Source organism: Polyodon spathula, chromosome 3, assembly GCF_017654505.1.
Source record: "Polyodon spathula isolate WHYD16114869_AA chromosome 3, ASM1765450v1, whole genome shotgun sequence".
Lineage (NCBI taxonomy): Eukaryota > Metazoa > Chordata > Actinopteri > Acipenseriformes > Polyodontidae > Polyodon > Polyodon spathula.
The window spans coordinates 35235334-35263197 of NC_054536.1; the positions used below are offsets into that span (position 1 = coordinate 35235334).

A 27864-nucleotide genomic window follows, 5' to 3' on the forward strand; every position below is an offset into this window, starting at 1 on the left:
TGTGTGTAAGGTATTGCTTTTATTTTTGACATACAAATATCACATACTCAGGACACATTTACCATTTTCCAAAGGTGGTATATCATTTTTTTTGTGACACGTTTTTTTGTTTATTCAGATAAAGCAGAGGCAGAAATAGCTGATTAAATATAGTGAAAGAATAACAGAGTTTTACATTTGCAACAGTTATCCAATTCAGACCCTGCGTCAAAGACAGCCACATTTTGGTTATATAGCCTTTTCTCAGCATCCACTCTTGTGGTTCATACTAGACACTGTATTGTGCAATATTCTTGGTGAGGTTTTACTGATACACAACCTGTAAGTACCTAGTTTATCAGGAACTTAGTTGTTGGGTTCCTGAGGCATGGCCATTTTGAATAGATACACAAGTTTACAATAGCCCAACATCTGTACAAGCATTTGATATTGTTGCAATACAATGATGAAGGAAGCATATATAGATTTTACTCAAGTTTCTTTATACACCTAAGAAAATACCACACATTCAACAGTGTTGACCATCATCTTTAAAACTACTGTCAAAAGTGTCACCATACAGTACAGCATGCAGCACAGATTATCATTTTCCACTGTGTCACAATAATAGTCTTGAATCTAGCGAGTCACATTTATGGGTTTACTTTCAATCCCAAGCAGAGCGCCAACTCGTTCTTCTGGATTTTACCATCCTTGTTTACATCGCAGTGACGGAGCAGAATCTGGCGAAACTTATCCAAATCAATTCCACTGATACTGGGCTGTGAGGAAAAAAATAACATTACAGGAAAATCCATGTAACGTCTGCCTTATGCTACTATTGAAAAAGACCACTGCCTGATTCAACATAATTGATCAAAGGAAGCATAACAAAGAACCGATAAGCAGCAAAGCCAATTATGCCATGAATCAGTGGAATGTAGAGGGTTTTACAGCAATATGGATTAAGAAAGGAATATTAGTAATTGGAAGCCTCAGAACTTTCATCAGTGGATTAGAAAGATATATTCTAGGGCACTGTCACACAGTAGATGTCCTTGGATCAATCTGCCATATTTTGTTTTTTATTTTGACGGTAAATAAGTGGTTGACGTGCGTTACTGTTTGTGAAATCATTATTTTGAATTGACTAAGGAATTGAAAGTAATTCAAAGAGGTGTCAAAGGCACTGTACGGTTTTTCAAGCAGATAATGTCAACTATAACAGTATTGAGAATAAAGCACAATTAACACTCGATAAATAAGACATGCTTGTATAAAACAGTGTGCTATTTCCTTTTTTATTTTCGAACTTGGCTGTTACTGTTGTATTGTATTAAAGGCACAGTTGTTAAACAGACCTTAGAATGGTTCGACACTATATGAAGATGCTGATTTCTACTGTATAATGTTGCAGACGCAATACACTGACGGTGATCAATCACGTGAGCAGGTGAGTTTGTATTTTCTTTGGTGCTCTTGAAACATGCTAGTTAAGCAATAGAAGCCATAAATTAGGGCTTTACGGTTGTTAGATTAAATGGTTAACATAACGAGAAGGGCCTTACCAGACTTAAAGGGTTTTATTGCTATTAGAAAATGAATACTTAAAAAAACATTTAAAGTTTTTCAGGGTTTTTTTTTTTTTTTATGGTTTTATGAAGCACTAGGTTTTGTTGATAATGAATAAAAACATTTTCCTCAATATTCCACCAATAATGCGGTTTGCTCAGAATTTCATCTGTGGTCTGGTAGCCTTCAGCCTTAATTATTGCAGTGGTGGAGTATGTTGTGTCGTGGGTATTTCCAATAGACCTAAATATTACCTTCATACTAAAAAAAAAAAAAATCTTCTACTTGCATGAAGCTGTTCTTCAGTTCAGGTACCTTGTACACAAAATCGAACATGGGTTGTGAACAGTTTGTAAAACACGTAAAATAATAAAAGTACAGCTAACCATTTATTTTTCAATTAGGATTTGAGTGCAGGTTCATGTATTTGTGTTGGTTTCAGTATTTAAGTTACTGTTAGGTCCTAAAATATATTGGCGAAAGAAACAAATTAATTAGTTAGTAATTAAAAATATCTAGTAGTCTACATGTGTTAATGCTGATCATGCTTTTTGTTCAGTAACTTGTTCACATGACACTAGTTGCTATTGTGGTTACTGTATTGCCCATGACAGCAAACACTATTCTCTATATTTATTTATTTTTTGCTTTATTTACTATACTAAATTTAAATAGATAGATTGAGCATATAGGACAGCGAGGAGGCTAGAAAATATATTTTCTTTCATCAAGCAGATATTTTTATTTTGATATTGATATATGATTTGATATATGAATACCGTATTTATGTATTTTACAGCGTATTGATTTGGAACAGTTTGAACGATAACATTTGAGGACCTCATATTGACTAATTTGCACATTAAGAATCAATTTTCTGTTTAATAATTCCTGTTTAACCATACAGCATGGATAGCACAGGGTGTGGAAATGGAACCTTCATCCCCATACGCACCCATTTCTTGTTTAGACAGCCTATGTTGTATATTTTTGTGAGGACATCGATTAGAAGGCCATTACACTGAAATAACCCACAATCTCATCTCGCCCCTGAAGACCAACAGCTTTAACAAGTGATTTATGATTTATGAAAGTAAACAAAACCTACTCTGTGAAGTGGAATTTAAAGTATGATACGATAATGCCTGTTGTCGATATAAAGTCTGTCTGATAAAGAATAAACAGACAAGACATTGTTTCACATGTGTAGCTCAAATGTATTTATGTTTTACTGCTCAAGTTTTTGAAATACAGTAAGTCTCCTCTGAAAAATGTTTAATTTGTTTCTCCAGTAATGGCTTGAGGAGATACATTTGGGAGATATGAGAAGTCTGTGAAGTGAAAGAGATATACCTGTGGATGAGCAGTACATTTGCCCTGTTGTTCATTTACAAATGCTCCACCCTCAATCATTTTGCATTTACTCTTTTTGGTGTGTCGTGTACCAGGAACCAAATCCTTTTACTTACCTTTACTAATTCCATCATGTCTTTAACAAATCCATCTACTTCTGGCCCTTCTAAGGCACCTGTCTTACTCTTAAAACATAAGAAAGGATATTAGATATTTGATATTATCATTATTGTTATCAATTCTACTAAGTAGTTGTAGCTCACAAAATAATAAAACAAATGAATAAAACAAACTGTTTTTAAAAAGGAAAAAAACATGAAATAATTAGCCCTTTCTTTTCGGAACTTAATACATATTTGGTTAAAGCAGTTTAGTCTGACCCAATAACTATTGCAGTCTTTCCATTTGTAAAACATGTGGCATTAGATGACCCCTTACAACTAATTATAACTTTGTTACACGCCTTTGTAACAAATCTTTTTTGCTTTCTTTGCTCTTAACCTACTAGCTGCTAGCTATATCGACTGGCATGCTTTGATTTATGACATTATTTTACTAGATATTGCCACAATGCCCTCACAATATCATCAATTTAGACAAAAAAAAACCTCACTAAATGTTGTCTTTGTTTTTATTCTTAGAACGCAATCAGTTCACATTAACTTGTATAGAAATGTTTCTCTGTACACATAGGCCATTTGGCACTGTATTATTGTGATCTCGGAATCTGATTATTAGGCTCTAACCTTTTCAGAAATTCTAACAACATGGGCATTTAGCACTGGGCCCAGTGTCAAAATGATTCTGTATGCTAACATCCTAATAAAAAATGTCATTTGCTATAACTGTAAAAAGTAATAAGTCGATAGCAAAGGCTAAATAATAATAATAATAATAATAATAATAATAATAATAATAATAATAATAATAATAATTAAAACAGCTCTGCTTTACAGCGTGGAAAGTTTGATTCTGTGGGCTACATTCACAAAGCTTTACCTCATGACCCTGCCAAAAAAGTTCCACAGTATACTGTACCACTACTAAAACTATTTTTAGCAGCGAGTTGTTTAAAGAATGTTTTTTCAAACACTGTTCTATATCATTGTTAATGAACCTACAAACAGTCAACATTTTCAGTAATCTCCAACTTGATTTTAATTAAAACAATCCTAAATGACTAATGACAGCTAAAGCTTTGTGAATAGAGCCCTAAATTCCTCTCTAAAATAGGGAAATAACACAGGAACTTTATTTATTTTGTTGAATCTACCCCTTAGAAGTATTGTACTTACTCTCTCTTGAATACTGTACTTTCACCTTGGCTATTTCAGCATGGGATAAAAACAGATTATAAAATGGCAGGCAGAGATGAGACTCCCTGATTTGGTCAATGGCACATTCTACCCATTGAAAAATGTCACAACAACACCACGGCTGTAGCCTCATCACCAAATATTGGTAATGAAATGCTAATCCACTAAAGCGTAAAAAGAAACAAAGAGGAGGAAACTGAAGATAACGGGGACTCCATGCACCCCTCCCTTTACAGTAAAGCATGTCCTATAATTGACAGATTTTAAAAAACAGACGAGGCAGGGAAAGACATGCAACACTAAGAACAAAAATCACAGCTCCCAAAATGAAGCAAACAAAGAAATCGTAGAATGATGTACGATGGATTTAATGATTCATTACATCACAAAACCCTGTCATACTAGAATTCTTAATTGGAACATTCACCCATATGGTTCCATCTCACGAGCTTGAACATGTAGCTACACCTGTGTGCAGTGTGGTGCAATCTAAAATATGTATTAATTTAATACTTACAACATCATAGTGCGCAAACATTTTCTCAAAGTCCCGTTTCCGATCCTCCTTACTACAGGCCTGAAATGCAAAAACAACACAAGCTCACCAAGTCACTGCTGTTGGTGATTGTGCTGTATAAATATGCCTGCCACTAGGGAAAGTATACACTTACATCCATTTTAAACTGCAGCAGGAAGTTTTCTTGTAGAGCCAGTATTCTTGAAAAAGAAGACACAAAATACATATTTTTTAGAAAACTGCTGCCACTGAATTTACAATGCATTCGTTTTCTATGTAATATGTTTTTATAGGATACCTACCTTGCTAAATCATTTAAGTCCAAGCGTCCATCCTTATTTTTGTCAAAGATTTGCATCTAAAAGAAAACAAAACAAATATATAAATATCTTCAATAATAGTGTGGGGGTGAGGGGAGTTACATTAATTTTCTTCCTAATGGTGTCCCTTAAATTATACATTTGAGAAAGATTATTATTATTATTATTATTATTATTATTAACAACAACAGAAAAAGGGATTTGGATCATTTGCATCAACCATATGCTGTACTTTTATAATGCACTGAATTTCATGATCTCATCGGAAAAAAAGTATAAAAATCTAAATGGACCTGACTTACATCAATGCAGGACTGTTGTGCTGATTTGACATATAACTGATGTTACTGCTTTTTTTGTGCATATTTGTGCTGGAGTAGAAACAGTAAGATACACTTCTGGTCTCCTGTGAGCATGGACAGCTTTACAGAAAGAATCGCCTCTTCCAAATAAATGTCTGCTTGTTTCTATAAAAAATATTTGGTGTGAAAATTGAACTGGTCACTAAGGGCGCTAAAAATTAGCAAGTTATTTAGTGTCTTATTTACTATTGCAAACAGCGAGCACACTATTGCTTAACACGAGCGATAATTGGCATGCGTTACATTTAGTGCTTCACACTATGGTAATCAGAATGAATATGTGATTTATTATGATAATGTATTTAAATGATGCATCCAGTGTAGACTAATGAGATGAGCTGTATTCACATAGTATTTACTAAAGGGGGTTAATTTTGGTGTGTACCACAATTTGTGCTCATGGAAGCCAGATGTTAAGCATTGATAGGTGCACTATTCTATTTAAAGCTTTTTTCTGTGCTGAAAACCATTTGGCACCAGGCATTACTTGGATAAAAAGGCTGCATGCTTAGGCTTCAAAGAGCTGCAGAACATTAAATGCAATCAAATCAAATGGAATCAAATGTTATTTATCCAGCACCTTTCATACAAAAAGTATGAAAATCTCAAATCACTGTACAATACATGGCAAAGAAATTCACAATACATTTGTATAAGTCATCCAAAGTCTGTCACATACACAAAACTGCCAACAATTAGGCCATTACATGTAATAAAGAACATTTTGAAAACAGCAGTTAAAAAAGAAAATGTGGTTTTCATTGTAAAAACACTTGTTTGTATCATTAAAATAATACAATAATTGAAAACTAAAATGTTATAAAATTAGAATTTGAAAAAAGGGCAAAATTAAAATTCAGGTTAGATTGTATGTAAAACAGATACACTAAGATAGAAACGCTATTTTATAAAAATACATTTTCAATCTTGCCTTAAAAGTAAGGTGACCAGATTTAAGTCCTTAAACTGAGAAAGCATAGAAATATTGTGAATAACTTCCAATGTCCAAGCTACGGGGAAGATCTCGCGATTTTGTTAATGTGAAACTTTGTGAATAAATGATCTTGTCTTAATAATTCCATTTCTACACAGCAAGTATAGTTATTACATTACACAGCAGCAATTCAATTATATCAAATTCTGAGATTCTATTGTATTGCCAATTACTGCTGCAAATCTAGTTCCTTTTCTGCCTAAGAAACTGCATCTTCTCTCCTTGATTTCCAATTTCCATCTTGGGCTATCTCCATCTCTATGCTATCCTCCAGTGTACAGTCTACAAACCAGGCCCTTCCTGTATGAAAATGTTACATATCTCAATGCTCTATAAAGTAACGATTTATAAATAAACTTTATAGAATCAATTTCTCAAAATACACTTCTTCCCATTTAATATGACATGTATTAGTTCTGTATATTTTTTATATTGCAATCTCTGCTCGGATCATTAGTGTGCTTTCATTAAGATGTTAAGTAACCTGTCTTGACTGTGTGCAATAAATTTAATCTTCCTTAATATAAGCATAAGCATTAGCCTGTGTAAAATGCGCAGAGAAGTTTTCAGATTGTCAGGAGACGCTTTCTCATTATTATTGATTGGTACGGAAAAACTCCACAGACAAGGCAGGAAATGTCATCATACAATGAACACGTTTTTAACAGGTTCCTTTCTGTTTTAAGTCATAGCCGTCAGCTAAAACATGTTAAAAAGCAAAGTTTTTCTACAATACATTTAACACAGAAATAAAAATAAGGGGTCACCAAAGAAGAAAGAGATTTATCCTGCCTCTAGGCAGCTTATTTTGATATTTTTTTAAATGTCAAATGAAACAAGGACATGATTCTTTTTTGTAATTGTTTTAAACTATTTGTATCATATACAGTACTCAACTATCAATGTACTTTTTTAAAGAAATTAAATTGGCACGTGCAGACCTGAAACTATTGTATTTTATTATTGCTAAAAACATAAGATGTATACTTAAAGAAAGAAATATTCTGAAACTTGTAAAATGTTTTTACAACATGTATTTCACAAAATGTGAAAACAACTAGTTCATAAATGTTGTATTACTCACTAACACATGTTTCTTAGAGGGTTACCTGTGGTGAACTGAAAGTGAATATATTTCAATAGAAAATGTGCTTCCAAATACATTTGTCACATTATACAGCCCATCCTATTTTGTGATGGGCTATTTTGATGCACAAAGTGTTCAAACCATGACAAGCTTCAGTGCAGTGCGTTGTAAAACATGACACTGTGATGTGACATGACAGCGTTGATTTCCGCAATTGTAGCTTATAGATACACACAAAGCAAAACTGTTTGCACTCAGATATAAAATACTATGTTTGAAGAGAATAGTTCCAATTAAATGGTACCTGTACGAGCCATTATTGTTAGACTACAATAGTCGAACTTATTCAGGCAGCTAGTGATGATTCAGACGATAGCCGTCAGTTCATTTTAACAACATGGATAAACCCGCCCGCAATTCTCTGATTGGTTGCAAATATGAATGTTGACTGTTCAGTAATTCTCCAGATTTGCACGGCGCTGTACAGCCAATTTTTAATGCTACTGGTCGTTCAGCCTTCCCTTTAGTCACACCAAGTGTCACTGTATTGTAAGAGGTTATGGTAGTAACACAGCAGCCTGCATGAAAATACAATATTCTGTTACCGGCGCGACGATGCTCTGGGAAAGAAATTTCAACTAAGAAATAAGAAATCCCACAGACAAAAGGCTTAATTTCTTATATCCAGCAGGGGAATGTTTCAGGGAGAAATTTAGCACACAAACAATGGTATGTAAACTTGCCAAATACAGTAGTGTATAGATAGATTAGTGCCTTTTCTCTTAGTAAATGGATGGTAAATTTTGATTTAGTGCTCACGTCAGGCTCACTACTTCACACACGTGAAATATAAATTCAGCGCCCCTTAGTAAATGAGGCCCTATGAATTTTATTTTTTCAACTGGGACAAAGTCATTTTGTTGCACCATCAGTTTGATGCATGTGAATTCTCAAATAATGTTATTGTTTAAACCTATTAAAATAACATGGTTGAGGGTTGTTTTTATTAACACTGAAGTGACACCAATATGCTATACAGGTGACAAAAACAAAGATGTTCTCCAAAACCTTCCACCACTCATACTCTCTGTAGGGTGTTGCATTTAGTACATTCCCCCATTAATTCCCCATTTAAAAAAAAAAAAAAAACTCTTCAAAAACTATGTATTCATCCATAACTTCATTGTAAAATATAATTACCATCAATGCATTTTGTGTGTATTTCTGCCTGGTATATTTACTGACATTCTCATGACATATATGTTGATGCAGTTACTGATGCTTGTTGGTGGCTTATGTACTGGAAAGAGCCAGAGAAAACAAGGACAGGTGGCAACCTTAATTGTTGGTAGTCAAATGACTTTGGCATCCGCAGCTGAGTAATGACAAACGGCATTACAATATTGTGTTTAAAAATAAATTTAAACAATGTGCCATACAAAGCAACTGTTAGCAACTGTTAGCAATGAGATTATGATGGACATCAAAGTGTTTATTTAATTGAATTCAGTAATTAGAACCAACATCCCATACACACAAATAATAGCCTAGCCAAATTACGAGGAGGGATGACAAACAAAGCAGACACCTGCTCTTACCAGAAGTTTTTTTTTTCTTTTTTTTTAAAATGAAAAACAAAACCTGCAGTCAACTGCCATCTGTCTAAAACAGACCAAATAATTCCAGGTTTACTGTATTTACATAAGAGAAGAACGCTTGTGTTTAGTCCCTGGGAAGATTTTTTTATTATAGCTTCTTGAATTAACTAATATTATAGCGGCAGGCGTGAAAGGAGAGGAGAAGTTATTTGGCAGCTTTGGGTCTGTAAAGTACAGGGGAGATTTGAGAGAGTAGATATTTAAATCTTTAAATGGTCTTTCAAAATATAAAAATCACCCCTGCATAGAATACAAATTCATATTTTTAAGTAGCCCTGGAGAAAAAGCTGTAATAGCTTCAGCTATAGTACTTTGAGGTCAGAGGTATGAAAATGTATTTTCAAACCTTAGCAACACCTTTAACAAGGAAAAGTTCCACTAAACTATGATAAGGGTAGCATTGAGTCTTTTTAAAATTTTTAGCAACAATAAAAAGCAATAAGGATCATATTGTCCCATACGGAATAAAAATATATATTATATAATAAGAAATGTATGATACTTATATTTCCCACCATCATTCTTTAATTAAATTGAGTATGATAAAAAATATATTATCAATATGTTTTATACATTTTTAATACACCAAAATTGGCCCCTTTTCTAGATATGAAAAATATGAGATATATGCTAAATATATGTTTCATGTATTTAAAATATATAAATGTGTATATATGTTAAACATATTGTTAAAGCTTTTATAATCTAAATGAAATATATTTAGAAATACAACATTCATATGAGAAGTGCATTATGTATACATTTGAAATATGACATTTAATATACAGTATATACAAAAAACAAAGACAATGACTGACCACTCAGTAACACAAACACATCCACTAAGGCACCTCACCACTCTTGTGTGTGGATGCACACCCCTCTCAATACTTCCAAATACTCCCAAATACCACAAACATGTAAAACAATAACTTGAACAATTATCACAAAAACAGTAATCAAATATTTACAATAATCAAAAAAGAATCTCAGTCCCCAGCATCCTCTGAAAGCAACTAATTTACTTGAGTCTGCTTCGGCAAAATACATGTATAAAACGAGCAAGATGGGCTGAATGCCGGCCTCTCATTTGTAACCTTTCTTATGTTCTTATGTTCTAATGCTTTGTATAATAAATATATTGATTAATATTTAATTAAAAAGGTAAATACATGTTTCAATACAATTAAATATATAATGTATGTACTGTATGGTCCAGCGATGTATTGAATTGATCAGATCAGTCTGCAGCCCTTACATGAAACTGAATACAAGTATGGACTTTCCATTCCGCCAGGTCTAAAACATCAATTCCTTTTTTACTGTTTCCCCTGGAGAGCAGCAAGGGGGGGCAGGCAGTGTGGTCCTGTGGTTAAAAGTGAGGGCTTATAACCAGAAGGTCACCAGTTCTAATCACCCCTGTGCCACTGACTAACTGTGTGACCCTGAGCAAGCCACTTAACCTCCATGTGCTAAATCCTGAAAATGAGATTTTAAAACAATGTTTTACTGTACAGGAATCTGCATAAAATTCACAGCCAACCCCTGTAAAGTGCTTTGTGATGGTGCTCCACTATCAAAGGCACTATATAAATATATTATTATTATTACCTGTAGGAATACTCATTTCTGTTGTTTTTCATCATTTTGTGCAGTAGCGCTTTATGTAATATGTGTGTATATTGGTTGTGCAGATGCTTTATGTGACATGGCTCGATAAAACTACAACTTAAATCAGATTGTTTGCCCTTTCATTATTATAATTATATTGTTTTTAATATGGCCAGCATGCTCATGGAAGTTCTAGGTATGCCTATAACTCGACGGTTCTAGTGTTAATGTATTTTTATTCGGCTCCAAAATATTTACAATTTGTTGCTAAATATATTTTTTTATATATTTAAACAGCATCCATAAATAATGTTTTTAAAATGTATGACAAATGTAAGGCAAAAACATAATATATTTTAAATGTACGGTAAGTAAAATATATTTTTAGTCCATTAAATAAAATGAATTAGTAATGTATAAAAAATACATTAAAAATATCTGGTGCATTTGGAATATATTTGAAACATAATTTAATCTGTGAGCCATATATTTATTTTATATGTTGAAAATATATGGTAAGGTTATAAATATAGTGTTCATATATTTAACATGTTTCCATATATTAAAAATATATTTTATTTCCGTATGCCTACAAGGATGTAATTAACCCATTACAGGTATTGGCATAATTAATAAGTAGGTCACTATGACCTACATCAACACCATGTAGAATATATATAAAAGGCAGTTTACATTTTCACAGGCATAACAGAGCTTGTGGTTTTTGACATGAAAAAAAAGACAGTACCAGTTGCATGGTGCTTTTGTACCACAAGCCTCTTAAGTACACCTAACCTGAGGTAAAGAAAAGTATCTACTGTATAAAATTTTAAATAGCTAGCCAATTACTGAAAAGCTCCTACAAACCCAGTATAACAGATAAGGTTATGCATAATGCATACAGTAATGCATTTTACCATTATAAATAGCAAATGTACAGCAAGCACTTATATTTTCTATTTAGACACAAGAAGTTAAGGCTGTGGAAACAAGCAAACAAAAGATTGATTGAATCGTCTGGAGAAGCTTTTTGTTGTTGATATACAGAGACTTCATTAATATAATTACTTCAAGCAATTTGCATGTTTGATATACTGTATTGCAGCATACATAAATCACATATTAGTTTAATTATGGAAGCTGAGATGACACTTACCATTGCGTCAGTATACTCGTCCAGCTTGCTGGGTGAAATGACCTTCTTGTGCTGTAGGAACAGATCCTGCAGGAAGTTCTGTTAAGTAGAATGACAGGATAATATATCTTTTTGAATTAATTGATTCACTTTCCTAAATTAAAAAATATATATTTTAGTGTATAATTCTGTAGCGTATTAATCAAGTCACTGCACCGCTCGCCACCTGAATGTCATAGTTATTTCGATAAACAAGTTTTTAATTAGTTTCGGTTAGATTAGAAATATTATTAGTAGCATATTCTATGTAAATTGATGTAAATACTACTGTGAAATAGGACACTATATATTTTTACAGACTGTATATTTTTTTACTAATGCACATTCACATTTAGATACTTATTTTCATAACCTTATTTCAATGATCTTAATTAGTAAGAGGTGCCATTAACTTTAGATCAATTGAATAGACCCCTTATATGTTTAACAGCACTTTTCATTAGATTTTACACATTACACAATGTAGTACTCTCAGCTTTCTATGTGTTCTATCATCTATACCCCACTATACCTTTCAGCTAGCATGGGACATGTGACATGCCTTTATTTTTGAATGACCACTTTATTATTATTGTTGAAGCTGGTTGGATTTGGTGTAGAATATGATACGGTCACATTATCAGAACAAGAAGTTCCCCAGACACTTTCATTATTCATGGTTGATATTTCAGCAACCTTCGAAAAGCACATTTCATCGATTCAATTCTAGACTCACATATCAGCAAATATGCATGTTTGCAGATTCATGAATATGGCTTTCGGTAAGCATTTTTGCTTTCCTAAGATTGATGGTTAATTATTCTGTGACTCTAAACAGTGAGAACATGTGCAAGGACTGAGACATGTAGCTGTGTGCTACCATTTCTATTTGTAGGGTTTGACGACACACAGTACACACAGTACACATAGAAATATTAACTTCTGTCAATAACAGGGAAATGTACAGTATATAAAACTGTTACTGTATACATTAATATTATTGACAAAAATTCTGTGCAGTACACTGTGTATAAAAGAGAAAAGCTCATGCACGTTGTACTGTCAGATTATCAATTAAGAATACTGAACCATAGTACAGTACATAATTATTTCTGCTTTTGTGACACACATGCTGTATAATCATGTGTTTTTATAATCAGGTTTTCAATAATTGAATGGCTGCTGCAGTGCATTATACTGTATTAATTAAATATTTATGTATGGAACTGAAAATGAAAAAAAAAAAAAAAACAATACTGTACATGTACGTCACTACTAGCCAGATACTAAATTATTTACATGTTCAGTCTTTTTTTTTTATTTTACAAAGAAGGTCTTAAATAGAACCTGTAGACTGATGATTATTTTTGATCATCAGTTGCAGTCGCCTCTGTTTAGCAGAGCACAGATTGCTGTTAGCAGTGGGCAAATGAGCTTTCCACATTACACAGCATGCCTTAAGCCTACCACAGAGGCATCAGCCACTTTAGTGCTAAGGGAGCAGTTTCATACCTTGAGCTCTGCAGCTGAAATAAACCCACTGCTGTCAGCATCATATTTGCGCCAAATCTGTAAAGAATATAAGAAAGAAAAAAGTTAGGTATCGTTTTGAAGAACAGATTTTTTAAAAAGGCTATTTCCAATTTACACTTTATTGATAAACTTACTCAATATAATGCCTGTCAACAATGCTAACATATGCAGCACATACTCGTGTGTCTCTCACGTGATGGATTAATTTGCTATGTAAAAAACATCCCTGACATCTCCCTGTTGCATCAATTTCAGTCACAAGGAGCAATTATGGCATTGATAGATGATGAATAGTGGATGGTATTCTGTTGTTGTTTGGATAAATCAAGGGGTTTGGCACATCAGATTTGCGCAGGTGCCAGTGAATCATTTATGTTGCTTTTTTACAGGTATAGGAAGGAAAGCTTTGAGGCAAAAATAACTGGAAGGTATCCTTTATTAAAAAAAACAAAAAAGAAAACAGGTTTTAATCTTAAATGCTGAATAAATAAACTCTAATACAGTGGTGTAGTTGAGCCAGAACTTGCAGAATTAATAGGCAAGCTAAGTCAAATGACTTACATTTTCTGTACAACTGTGGTTCATTCAGTTGTCCTCTTGATGCAATGAAAAGAGCAATAAGAACCTCTCTTATTCAAACTACTTGTTTAAGAAGGCTAAAAATGCTGACAAAGACGACAACAACAGTGCATCGACTACCACTGTGGACACAAACAGAAATGAAGGTACTGACGCACAGGCAAGTACATAAAGTAAAGCATTCAAACAAGATAAAGACGCTGTGGAAATACTTGTAGAAGTTAGATAAATGCATTAACTATTCTAGGGCACAGGAAACGACTCTGAAGCACCCATAGGGAAAACTAAGCGGATAAGCAGATTCCCACCACCCTTTTTTTTTTCTTTTGCAATAAAGGTGATTAATGATCTGTCATGCTTCCCTGAAATCAAACTTTAAAGAATGGCTAAAATCTAAAGGTTGTACAGTTCAGTTAATCGATGTGGATTTTACTATTTTCACTTTATCGGCAGTAACAGTGTTGCAGTAAAGAGGAATATTTTCTGTCTGTAGCTTTCTAGTTAGAACGGAATTGCACTACGGTGATCTTGCTCCAATCTTTTTTCATTTAATTGTAAGCAAATTATTTATTTTTGAGTTACTTACTGTTAGATTAATTGAAATTTAGTCTTTAACAGTTCACTTTTTGGTTTCTGAAAAAAAAAAGATTTCCTTTACGCTTGCCATATTGATGTTATTTTAATCAATCAGTTGCATAAGTCTGATGGAACTTTTTATGAAAGTAAACATTCCCCATATTTAATATAAATGTTTAAATAAGAAAAAAATCTTTATCCTACTATTGACGGTATTTATTTTGTAGGAAAACTGTGTGTGTGTGTGTGTGTGTGTGTGTGTGTGTGTGTGTGTGAGATTGGTTAAAACCTCATTATAGGCGAAACAATAGATTGATTTATTGCCCTAACATCCTTACAGCACTGGGCAATAGTCTCCCTCTGACATGTGACTGGTTCACATCACTGTCAGTCCCGCCCCTTTTCAAAGGAACACTCTTCACTTACACTCCTAACAACAAGAGAAAGATGCTCCAGATACTAAAATGCTGATTAAAATGTCACTGTCACTGTTTTCTAACTTTCTGAAATTCAAACAAATTCAACTCGATGATGTAAACAAATATGACGGCCTGGGATACAAACTGGTTTATGCAGCAGTCAGCAAGCCAGACGGAAAGCTGCATGTCAAAAAAACGTTGATAACTATGCGGTATGAACTTCAAAAACATTTTCTGTTATTTATTTACTTATGCTGTATCAGATATATTTGTATATAAAATCATATTTACTATCCAACCTTGCTTCACTTATTTTCTTGACTCGTTCATATATTAAATATGTACTGCAGACTCAACCATAGTGGAAAATTAAATGCCCCTCGGGAAGACTTGTTACCTCCAGGGTGCCTGCAGCTTTGGGCATTATAGTTGGAACAGGTACCCATAAACCCGGGTTTTAAATTACCAGATGCTAGCCAGGTCTCTTTTTACTACACAGGTTTCGATTCATTAATTTGAGAATTTATAGAAAATTTAGCAAATATGATAATGCAGTTGTAAGCATGGGTCTTTGTCCAGTGTAATAAAGACAATGTTAAAACAAGCTTTGCATTATCGGCAAGTACACCACAATAATAATATCTGCAGTGACTATTCTGCTCATAAACAACATAACAACATCCTGTTGGGTTTATGTCAGTAATAACTCTGTGATCCATTAATAATAATAACTGTGTGGCTTCCAATATGGAATGCTTTATCATGCGCAGATATAGTTTCTTACCAAAAAGATCAAATAAGTAGCCTTTACTTAAAAATAAATAAACAAATAACTAAAGTACTGTGAGCGGTGTACCCCAGAAAACAGACTTAAACCATTAACATTTTTTTTTTTTATTTTAAAGCAGCAGATTTACTAAGAAAAAGCATACACACTCCAAAATGAATAAGGTGCAAAGTACAAAATGACATCAGTATGAGAAAAACATTACTCACACACTTATGAAACACCGACCTATTTAAATAAAAATATGTGTGGAGCACATTAGGAAAGTGTGCTAGTACTTCCTACTCTGAATGAAATATTTCCTTGGCAGAGTTTGCAAATTCCGTTTTCTCCTGCTTGGTAAAGTTCCACAAAGTGCTTTGCTTGGATGCCATGCCAACGTAAGACTGAAATATTTTATGTTTATTTATCAGTTTGGATTTGGAAGTCTGCACAATAAAGTTTGAACAAACAGGATATGACAAAAAGGGATACACAGGAAAAGAGAGAAAGAGAAGCAGCAGTGAAAACTACTCTGTGTTTTGTTTTAGACAATAAATAAAACCTCGATTATCGGAACCCTTGCATCGCCCTGAATATATATATATATATATATATATATATATATATATATATATATATATATATATATATATATATATATATATATATATATATACATACACACACACACACACACACACACACACACACACACACACACAGACAGACACACGGGAAAATTTTACCTGGACAGCAAGACTCACACCACAAGTAATGTGTTCTTCTGTCGAAAAGGTCCAGCAAGTGGCACCGTTCAGAATGGGACGAAACAGTGTCAAAAAATACGAACATACATCTTATATTGTTGTTGTCATTATTATTATAATTATAATATAGTTAGAGTAATATTATTATATATTATATTGGTAGTAGTATTAGTATTAGAATTGGTATTATTGTTATTAGTATTATTATGTATTAGTATTAGTATGTGTGTCCATTGTAGATTTTTTTTACCAGAGAAATTTCCCTCCTTTTTATTATAAAACCAAAAAAAACTTAATATAAAAAATAAGGGGGAGGCGTCTGGTTCAGTAAATACTTGTTCTTAAAGAAATGTAACTGATTGTAGTGACCATGGGAGGGGGAGGGAAACAGGCAGCAGCATTTGCTTACCCTCATAAACTCTACGCTGTTATCAAGTGGCGTCTCCCGTCTGAAAAGTAGCAGGAAGTTTTCCTCTTCTGGTAGCATCATATTTGCAAGCTACAGTAAAGGGAAAAAAGAAGAAACTTCAAATTGATACTTCAGTGAGGTTATATTTTGTAAAGCATGACCCATCAGACCAAATGTATGAGCACTACAACCGTATAAACTCTCTGCAATCTAAACATGAGTCCTAAATATACTCTCACTTGGGTGTGTAATTAACACTTGGGCAGTTTCCATGGAAAAGGAAAAATAAGTCTCACCTTTTTCTCATGCTATTTTGGTAGTACCTTTCGGCTTATGTGTGTTTCCATGTAGATTTCTTTTACCCAGAGAAATTCTCCTTTCAAATGCAAGTAACCTAACTAATATTAAAATAAGGGAGGGTCTGTTGAAATGTTTTTGTCTGACCTTGTTCTAATTTGGCCTTGTGTGACTGCTGACATTGTACAGCTTTCTTAAACTGGGTTTGCACAAAGTTTTTAGGTTGTGTTGAAGTACTGCAAAAACGCAATAAAAAAGCATAAACCTAGACACAGCTTTACAAAAAAAATCATAAAACAGCACTATCCTTGTATTACTTACTAAACATTTTTGTGTGCATATATATTTATTATAAACCTATTATGCATGTACGTATATAATATACAAGTTTTCCTACAAAACCATAGCTTCAGCAAATCTGATCCTTACTGTCTGCGAGTGGAGCTAAAATACCAGCACTTTAGGTTAACAATATAAAATTTACCCAGTCAAAATGTTTAGTACAGTACAGTTTTTAAATATTAGTAGTAAATCTACACTAAGCTACCCTACTTGCCCGCATTTCCCACTAAATATTATTATTATTATTATTATTATTATTATTATTATTATTATTATATACTGGATCCCAAATTCCACAGATAGAGAGCAAGGCTTTCACCAGTAGAATGTGCTTTTATATATTGTCAGCTCTTACCGTCAAGTAAAAGTTTTTTGTGTTTTTAATATTTCGTTAAGCAAAAGAAAAGTATAGTTTCTGCTATCAAAGTGTAGAACATATGAGTGTTTCTGATCAAATGTTTGTGTAATACTGATTTAATGCTAGCTAGTGCACCTAACCCACATGGTAACAGATGCAGACTCAGGTCTCATCCACAAGCTTCTATGTGAGTGGGTGAAACAGAAACAGAACTTCCAGATCCCACTCACACATACACTATAAAATGCAGGAACAAATGGTACTTTTATGAGGAAAGTAAATTTGTTGTTAATGATAAAAGAAAAGCAATCAAAATACATCTGGTCATTAGTCTGTGCTTAGCAACATTACATTAGTATGCATATAAAGAGAAATATATGGCTTGGAGTCCAAGTTAAAACATAATAAAACTGGTAATAAAAGAAAACGGTGGGTTTCAGAAATGTAATAAACTGCAAGGCCGAAAGACATTTCTTTGTACAGAGATTGGTGAGGGAAGGGGATACCTATTCATGTTGTTGATTCTGAAACATGTTGCTAAATAAGATACACTAAACATGATGTGTTAACTAACATTATTTATTTTCTATTATGCATAGTAAATTGTCTTGTGTACAAACATTTGAGGTTTTAGATAACAGGATAACAGATGGCTCCCTGTGCATAAACATTAACTAAAGGACACAAGAACAACTGTTTACCTCTTGGATTTGTAGTCGTCCGTCGGCAGTGGCATCGTAGGCTGACATAAATCTCTTTTTCAGTTTCTGAACCATCTCTTCAGTTATTTTGCCCTTGAAGAGAAATAAATATGTATTTTAATGGCAAAGCAATATCATAAATGTATTACACCGTCTTTTAGAAACACACTTTTTTTCCTCGCTCTAGTGAGACATGAGTCTTACTTTCTGCAATGATTCACCTAGTACACCAGGTGAATCATTGCAGAAAATATATCAAACTGAAAGGCATGCCAAAAAATTACAAATGCCCTTCTGAATTACTTCAGTAAGCTCTGTTATTTCTTTAGTTTACTTATGCCACATTCAAGTAAGTTAACAAAATATCCAATAAGGATTGACAACATTCACCACCACTTCAATCAGGCATTTCAGTTTATGTGTGAACTAGGTTCAGTTCTAGTAACATCACTAGAAAAAAATTATTGTGTGTGAGCTATGAGGACAAGTCAAAAGAATGAATCTTGGTTTGTGGTTGGATTTAACAGAAAATAGGTCAACATATATAAATCCATAATTCCAATATAACATTACAAACTAATCTGCTGTACAGTATTTTCATCTCACTTTAAAAAATCAAGCTGGAGGGAGATGTTCTTCGAAGTGCTGCCATCTTCTTGAGACAGACACTGTTGACCATGACACGATTCAGTTTGTAGTAAGAACTGAGTGGAAATGGCAAATGTAAGGTGACTTAATTGCATAATTTATTACACGTACTATTTCTTTAAATTATTGGCTCTTATTTAATATTCAGTGATCTGGTAGTTCAAATTATTACTATTTTTTAATAATTACAATTACAACATGTACTAAATTCAAATTAGAACGTATACTAAATATTTGAAATGTATACTAAACGTGTACCTGGATGGCCTTCCCTACAAAATCGCCACATACAGTATTTTGTGTTGATCCTTAACTTATTATACATGACACCATTTTCACCTGCTATGTATTGTGTAGAAACAAAAAACTTGTGTCAGCAATGTAAAAAGTGCATTTTACTTGGATAAACATGCCAGAATTTTTCATTCTGTCTTTTTGTCTTAAACCAATTCACATTAAAGACTTGGTCAATAATATGTTCCGTTTCATTCTTCAGTAGATTTATGACCCCAGGTACATGAATACAAAGATCAGTAATGCACATAACAAAGAAGACCACAATTGTAAGGTAAGCAGTTGTTGTAAACACTAAAGGTTGTCCAGTAACACTTTAAAATTTGAAAGGTACAGAAAAATAACTTGCTACCACAGTTATAAGGCCAATTCTGAAAATAAAGCCATATTTTTACACTCACTGCTTTCTCCTATTCAGTGTAAAGTCACTTTCAACATTAAGGCCAACACCTCTATTTAGGCCACCATATTCAGTCCTAGACATACCAAAATACTATTAAAACCCAGACTTTTTCAACACCAATAAAAAAGGATGCCAAACTTGCCAATAGCCTCAAAAAGATCAGGAAGATTGTATCAGTCACCCTGACTTAACACAACATAAAGGGTTCTAATGGAATGGATAAATGTGTTTCTTTTTGTCTGCACACCATTAAATAATCTATCGCTGGATTTTTCTCTCCTCATATTCTGTCCGTGCATCCATTTAAAAATGTTAAGTTTATCTTATTATCATGTTTAATCATGTGAAGAACTGTATTGCCCATTTTAATTAAGGCTTTGAAGGACTTTCTGTAGATGGCATAAAGTGTTTGCTGACATTAGTCCGTTCAACAGGAAAGGACACGTTTCAAATGTAATGATGGACAGGGGCCCTCATCTGGAAACAACAATAACAAACAGAATAATAAAAATAATATGCTATTTTTAAAGCTCTATTTTTTTAAAAGAGGCAAATAAAGAGAGAATACATTTTCTGAGGACCCCTCGTCTTTCTAACTAGGCCAATTTTTAATATATGTAAGAGCGGCTGGCAGAGCTTTGTTTGTTTTGTCCAAGTTTTGTGAAAATCTGTGCGGTAGTTTTTCAGTTACAGAATCGCTAAAAAAGTGAGTTTTGACAAATTGGTCAAGGATTATTTTTTTTGTGCTAAAATAACAAAAAGAAAAATGGCCACGTGTTTAAACACCATATCCTGCAGGCAGATACTCATTGTCTAGGAGTAGCTGTTTTTTTTTTTTTTTTTTGATATAGCAACAAATGAAATTATACCTCTTTTAAATATTTAAAGCCAAGATATTAGTCAGTGTATATTTAGTTAGCATGCATTATATACACTTTAAAACATATGCATAATATATATGCATAATATATATAAACTCTAACTTGAGTTTACTGGAGTTCCCCTGCTTTATTTTTGAAAAATATTGCTGGAAGTCGGCTTGCCACTTCTCCTGAATCAGTAACTCAGTTTTTGAACTGAGCTATAATTGTTAGCACAAGATATTATAGTAAGTCATGTGCACAAGATATTATGTTGTGCGCACGAGATAGTAGCCTCCCACTTTAATTTTTACACCATGTACCTTTAGGGATTCCATACATTACTTTACCACACATACATCACATTTCTTTTCCACCATATTAGACATGTTTTTGTGTCCTTCATAAACAAAAAAAAATCCCACAAAAAGAAGGAAATAAGCTGAAATGGTTGACATTTGTAAATATTTGTATACTTGGAAAAGTACACAATAAATAACTTGTCTCACTCCAGATGTGTTAATATCCCAACTATTCTCATTAGCTTTTCCAATTCACATAATTACATGACAACATGAAAACAACCACGGTTGCTATGGTTTTAGACGTCACCTGACCTGCCCAGTGGTGACTACACGTTGTCTGAAGTGAACCCAACTACTGTACCAGCCTTGTCAGAACACGGGTCAGGTAAGGGCGCAGTGCTGGCCATGCCTGACAATTTCCCATCTTTTTCGGAATTGTCAGCTCTTACCGTCAAGTAAAACGTAATTTGTTTGTGTTTTATGTACTTTATTATATGTGTGTATATATATGTGTGTGTGTGTGTATGTGTGTGTATATATATATTATGTATGTGTTACAGATATATATATATACAATGTATATGATATATAAATACATATATATATGTATATATATATATATATATATATATATATATATATATATATATATATATATATATATATATAAATATGTTGTTTATTGGCGAGTTTTATACACAATGTACACAATGGTACTTTATTATTTTTATTTGCCAGTCCGCAATGTAATTAGACATAATTAGATTAGTCTCTACTCTGCCTGAGTGAATGACTGACAGTGTTGTTTTTCAATCAGCCTTTTGAAAGGCTGACATCTGCTTGCCAGCTGCGCTGCTTTGGTCAGTTAATTAGCATTGGGACTAGTGAAAATACATACTAGAGACCGTGGAGTTTTACAACGCAACAAAATATGGAGTTGATGTTTTGGATCAGATGGCACGGAAGTATTCTGTGAAAGTTGGCTCCCGACAGTGGTCTGTTCAGGTGTTTTACAATATATTGGACCTAGCAGCCATCAACTCCTGGGTACTTTACAAAGAATGCATAGAGAAGAATTTACCAAGGAGAGAATATATTTTAAGGTTAGCATAGGAACTTTGTAAGAAGCATTTGGAAGAGAGAGAGACTGCCAAACGTGTACCCACAGCTGAAGCTGGCAACCCCGCTGACAGCCGCAAGAGACACCAAAGTCAGGTTGGCAAGTGCAATAAAAAAAAAAAAACTTCAGACAGCTGTGCCCTTTGCAGAAAGGTGGTGTGGAGAAGCGCATTATCTGTGTTGATTGTGAACAACCTTAGACTCAAGGTAAAGGAATACTCTTTTGTCATGGGGCAAGTACAGCATGGAAGAGGAGGCCTTGGTCTCAGTCCAGCTCCTCCTACATGGCACAAAGCAGCCCCAGCTCAATGGAGGAAGATGGTAGTCAACGAGGTGCAAAAACAGAAGGAGAGAAAGGCAATTAAAGACATAGCTCTGTGTAAGGAACATTATGTTTTTCTTAATAGTTAATGCACCCAATAGTGTTTTTGAGTTTCTAATTAAATATTTTAAAAACAATTTCCTACTAACTAACTAAACAGAACATGTCCACCTGTCCACTGATGCTGCCAAGAAATATTTGACTAGTAATTGTAAAAATTATTTAAGTATTGTAGTTCACTCTTTAAACGTATGTCCTGCACCAGTAATGGCTGGAATGGTTTGTTAGCTACTGGATGATAGCTCTTATTAAGCTTTACTGAAGCATGGTAAATCATGGTCATCTTTGGCATTATAACTGTGCTTCAAGTGGCACTCATTTGAAAGACCTTGGATTTTTGGAAACATTTGTTCTTCCTCTGCACAGTGTTTTGCACAATGTACAAGCGAATGGGGATAATCATTAATTTTAACCCATAGGTCAGTTTTTGTTAGAGGTGCAGAGGCTAACTATCTAATTGGCATACCTAAATGAAGCCAGGCAAAGCAGAATAATTGGATTACATAATTAAATATGTTACAATATCCTAATGCCTCCAGGATTTTATACCCCATTGGGACAATTGGTAATTTAAGATTGGAACATATCGCAATGGACAAAAAAAACCCTTAAAATTAGTTTTATTTATTTATTTTATTAACTACTATTTGGTTATTTAAATACCATGTATTTAGTCTGTATTTTTATTTATTTATTTATTTTTTTTTACAAACTTCTCAGACCATAACAAGATTAATTCTATCAAATGCTTATTAATGTAATACTACTTGTAAATTGACTAACCTACCTGGAGTTACTATCTGTCAGACATTTTATTTTGGGTCTGTCGAGGGCATTACCAGTATTTATGAAGAGTTTTTAGGATAGGATATGCTATACCAGACTCCTCCATTTTCAGATGTACTTTCTGAACAGCTTGTTGGCATTTTTTATGATGCAAGTCATTGTTGTCATACCTTTTTCCAGTTATTTCTGTTTTACATTAAAATTCACCGTTTTAAAATATAACAGATCCTTTTATAAGAACCATTCTCAAAGTTTCCAAACATACCAGTAGTCCAATGTCTAAATATTCACGGATGTAGTCAACTATCTATTACAGTAGGAACATACACAACACCAGTATGTAGCAAACATTTCTTTTTTTGTTTTTTTGCAAAAGGTATTTAATCTACATAAACTGTTACCCAATCTGGGGGTTTGTATAAAGAAATCAACATGAACTGATGTAAAAATCGGTTAGCAAAACCAAAATTTGCTGTCGCTGTCTTTGAGAAACCTATTGACAATGCCATATTTAAATTAGTTTATCTTGATACAATTTAACCCTGCGTGTAGTAAATCTCTAAATCAATTTATATTTCCCAGCTGCAGTGAAGTTTCAAAATGACTACAGAATTGTGCATAATGTAATAACCTATATAGACAGCTGGTGTCTGTTTTTTAAAAAGACATAGCCCTACCAGATCCCATGTCAGATATACTGTACAAACAAAGTAATATTGCTATTTACTTAGACACGGCAAGAAATGTGTATGTTCATTTAGCACAAATATAGTAGCATTCTAGGCTCGTTTGTACCAAAGCTCGTTTATACCACAAATACTATACAATCAAACTCGGTTTATCGTGGTCCTGAGATATTATAAACAGGGCAGCAATACATCCAGAAACACATAAATAGGCTAATAATATAGTACATCATAGTGTAAACTTAATATAAGCTTTTCAATTATGCAGTCTTGCTAGATGAGAACAAGCATCACTGTTTACAGTAGGGTAAAGGTAACAGATTGCATACAGTGCTTAATTTGTACCGGGGCTTGCCGGGGCACAGCCCCGGAACCTCTCGGCGTGCAGAGTCATATTCCAGGTACCCAGTTAAAAATCTCATAAAATGCTTTCTTTTTAAATTCTCAGCACAGTTATATCAAGTCTACAAGTTCTTGCGTGCGCGCTGATGAGAGACTAGTCCACTGCCATGTTTGTAGCCTACTTTTAAATTACTTTTTTATGATTTCAGCTTGAGTGCCTTTAAGATGACACTGGCTGCAACTCCATTATCGGTTTTATATATATATATATATATATATATATATATATATATATATATATATATATATATATATATATACACAAATAAGCTTACTTGATTTGAAAAACGTCACGAACGATACAAGCAACTTGTTACACTACTTGGTTTGATTAAATGAGTAGTACACAACAACATATGAAAGCTGAACATTAATTTCAACAATGAACAACAGAGACCACTTTTTTTATATATATATATATATATATATATATATATATATATATATATATATATATATATATATATACCTCGGATGAAGGATGCATCATCCTGTAGTCGGACGATACAATATAACCCAAGTGCCAAAAAAAAAAAAAAAAACAAACAAAACCATCTGGTTCTCTCGTCTTTTTCAATGAATATAATTCAATTAATAGATTATAAAAATATACTAAGCTAACTACCTAGCCTAAGTTTAATTAATCGGTTTTGTAATCTACCAGCGGCGTCTATTGCACACACATCGCTGATAATAGTGCAGACCGTGGGTCAAACCAATGTTCGCCTTGGGGCGCGTATTTTATCAATGTCGTCCTTCCGGAGTCCTGCTGAATGCCTTGTAATGTTTTTGTTTTTTAAACCATGTACATGCAAAACTATATAAAAAAAAAAAAAAAAAAAAAAAAAAAAAAAAAAAAAAACATGTATACAGGCTTTTTAAAATGTATTTATTTCCTGCGGTTGCCTTTAATTATTTTTTCCACTACTACTTTGTTTATGATTAATGATTGTCTTTTGCATTTACAAACAGAATTGTATGCTCCTCCTGAGTGTGTTGTAACTACACCAATGTCTGTGGGCGTCTTGTTTTGCCGAACAAAGAAATAAAAATGTCACATACTTTATTGTTGTTGGATGCTGGGAACCTACAGTGCAGAGAACCAATGCAAAACTGCCAAACACTGAATTGTTAACAACTGATAAATCAAAAAAGGAAAATGGTTCATTTTAAATAAAATAAAAAAAATAATAAATAATATTCGCCAGTAAATGAATGTCAAAAAAGTACAAAGCTTAGTTTGAAGTAAGATCAATATATTATCCATACTAAGACTTTCTCCATGTAAAAAGCAATACAAAAACTGTGCTCTTTGTTGCTAGGAGATAAATTGAACACCCCCAACTGGCATTTCCATTTGTACCCTTGGAGACATTATCCAGAAATTTTAGATTAGCTGAATGATGTTAAGCCAAATGAATATGGTTATAGTACTAAAAAAAAATACACAAAAATACTTACTTCATTACCGGTACTCAGTTTCATCAACAGGTGGCGAAAAAATGCATCCAGCTCTTTTCCTTCAATGTAACCATTATCTAAAACGCAGTAAACATGTTTCATGGAAACGCAGTTACTAACTTTAGAATGTGAAATACAGTTTCTCTCTAGAAATAATAAGTATAACTAGTCTGGAATTCAAACTAATTACTGAACAAGCGAAATTCTTAAAAAAAAAAAAAAAAAAAAAAACAAGCAAAAAAAACCACAATTGTTTACAATGTGCTTAATACAATACTATTAAAACGGTTATTAAAAATATAATTCGTTCATTTTTTTTTTTTTTTTAAACTATCACTGAAAAGCTGAGAGTCTAAACAAGTAATACTTTTCTTTAAATGATGTCACAGAAACAACTTTAAAACTGCTGGAAACTAAACTCAAATAAATGTCAGCCTTACCATCAGCATCAAAGTGCTGCCAGATTTCCAAAAAGCCAGATGCGTCCACGGTGTCAAAGGTGCTGTCCATGGTGATGAAGGCGGAACGTTAGAGCTGACAAAAAGAGTACGCTTAGGTACTGGTTGTTGAAAAAGTGGATTGTAGTTCGTTGGATGTAAGTGGTTCTATCTGTTAAGGGAGTTACAAGTTCTGCATTTGAAATCTAAACAAGAACTATTGGCAGTGTGAGTTTCTGCTCGGTACTTTAAAGAGGATAGCCCCTCCCCCTGGTGATGTGTCGAACGATTTCATTTGTCACGCCTGCGTACAGAGAAGAAATGAATTCACCTTTGTGCGCTTTCTCATTTAGGAGCTGAGAAACATCCCTGCAAAAGATGTATGATTTATATGGGTTTCAAGCAATATAGGCTACCTCATGTCGTCTTCAATTTAGCAATCAGGGATGTATAAAAAATGTTAAGTAGTATTCTGTATTGCTTACCTGCCAATAAATAAATAAATAAATAAAACCCACTGATATAACAAAGCTCAATATGCCACATATGCTAAATTTCCCCAAGCGACAACTTCAAATCAGTCATTAGAACTCATATTCAATATACCTGATATTTAGACTTTCTAAAAAAAAAAAAAAAAGAATCTTAAATGCATAGGTATCTTGCTAACCTGCAGGCCTACAATTATAAAGACATCTGAATCAAACAGAAAATAGAGAAAATAAAAATAAATCTAATGTAGATTTACTTAGAAGCTTGCGTGCTGAATACAATTTGAACAGAACACAATTACCTAATGTATTACTGGAATTATTCACGCTATTCTCAGAGCTGAAAGGAATTGTTTACCAAGGTGCAGAGTACATAGGCTAATTTGTACAGAACACAAACAGGGTTGGACAAAAGTTGGAAATGTCTGCCCTAGTAGACTGTATAGGGTCACCATCGGCAGCCAGGCCAGTTCTTCCTGTGCAGTTTATTTCTCTCCCTAGGTAATCTGTAAGTTTAACAAAATTCAGATCTAGAGACAGAACAGGCCAGGGTAGAATAAAGCCTGCTCCAAATAGTCATCGTGGTCTATTCAATTATTCTAAAAAACATGGCACATCTAAATACTGCCATCCCACACAATAAATCACAAATACACATTTTAATAGACAGACTCAGTCACCGTTAGCCCAGTTATTTAATTCATAACCATGATACACCAATTTTAATTATTTTAATTATTAACAACTTGCACTGTTTAGATCAATTTTATAGATAATAAAAAATATTAGTGGCTGACTGGCAACATCTGACACTCAGCTTGAGTCATGATTCTGCAGGGCTTTATATGGATAGAATAAGGCTGTAACCCTTTCCCAAATAATGTATTAGAAGCTAAA

The 27864-nt window shown here is 33.4% G+C and overlaps 1 protein-coding gene across 1 annotated transcript; it reads right to left on the reverse strand.

Annotated features, from left to right (window-relative positions):
• LOC121313031 (secretagogin-like) lies at positions 1 to 26710 on the reverse strand. Its single transcript, XM_041245143.1, has 11 exons — positions 26480 to 26710; positions 26040 to 26116; positions 18694 to 18786; positions 16996 to 17085; positions 13456 to 13512; positions 11926 to 12003; positions 5040 to 5095; positions 4892 to 4937; positions 4738 to 4797; positions 3021 to 3089; positions 1 to 761 (listed from the first exon to the last, which is right to left on the reverse strand). The coding sequence occupies exons 1-11, from the start codon at positions 26547 to 26549 to the stop codon at positions 633 to 635; spliced, it is 825 nt and encodes a 274-aa protein (XP_041101077.1). The 5' UTR covers positions 26550 to 26710; the 3' UTR covers positions 1 to 632.
• Positions 26711 to 27864: the final 1154 nt, after the last annotated feature.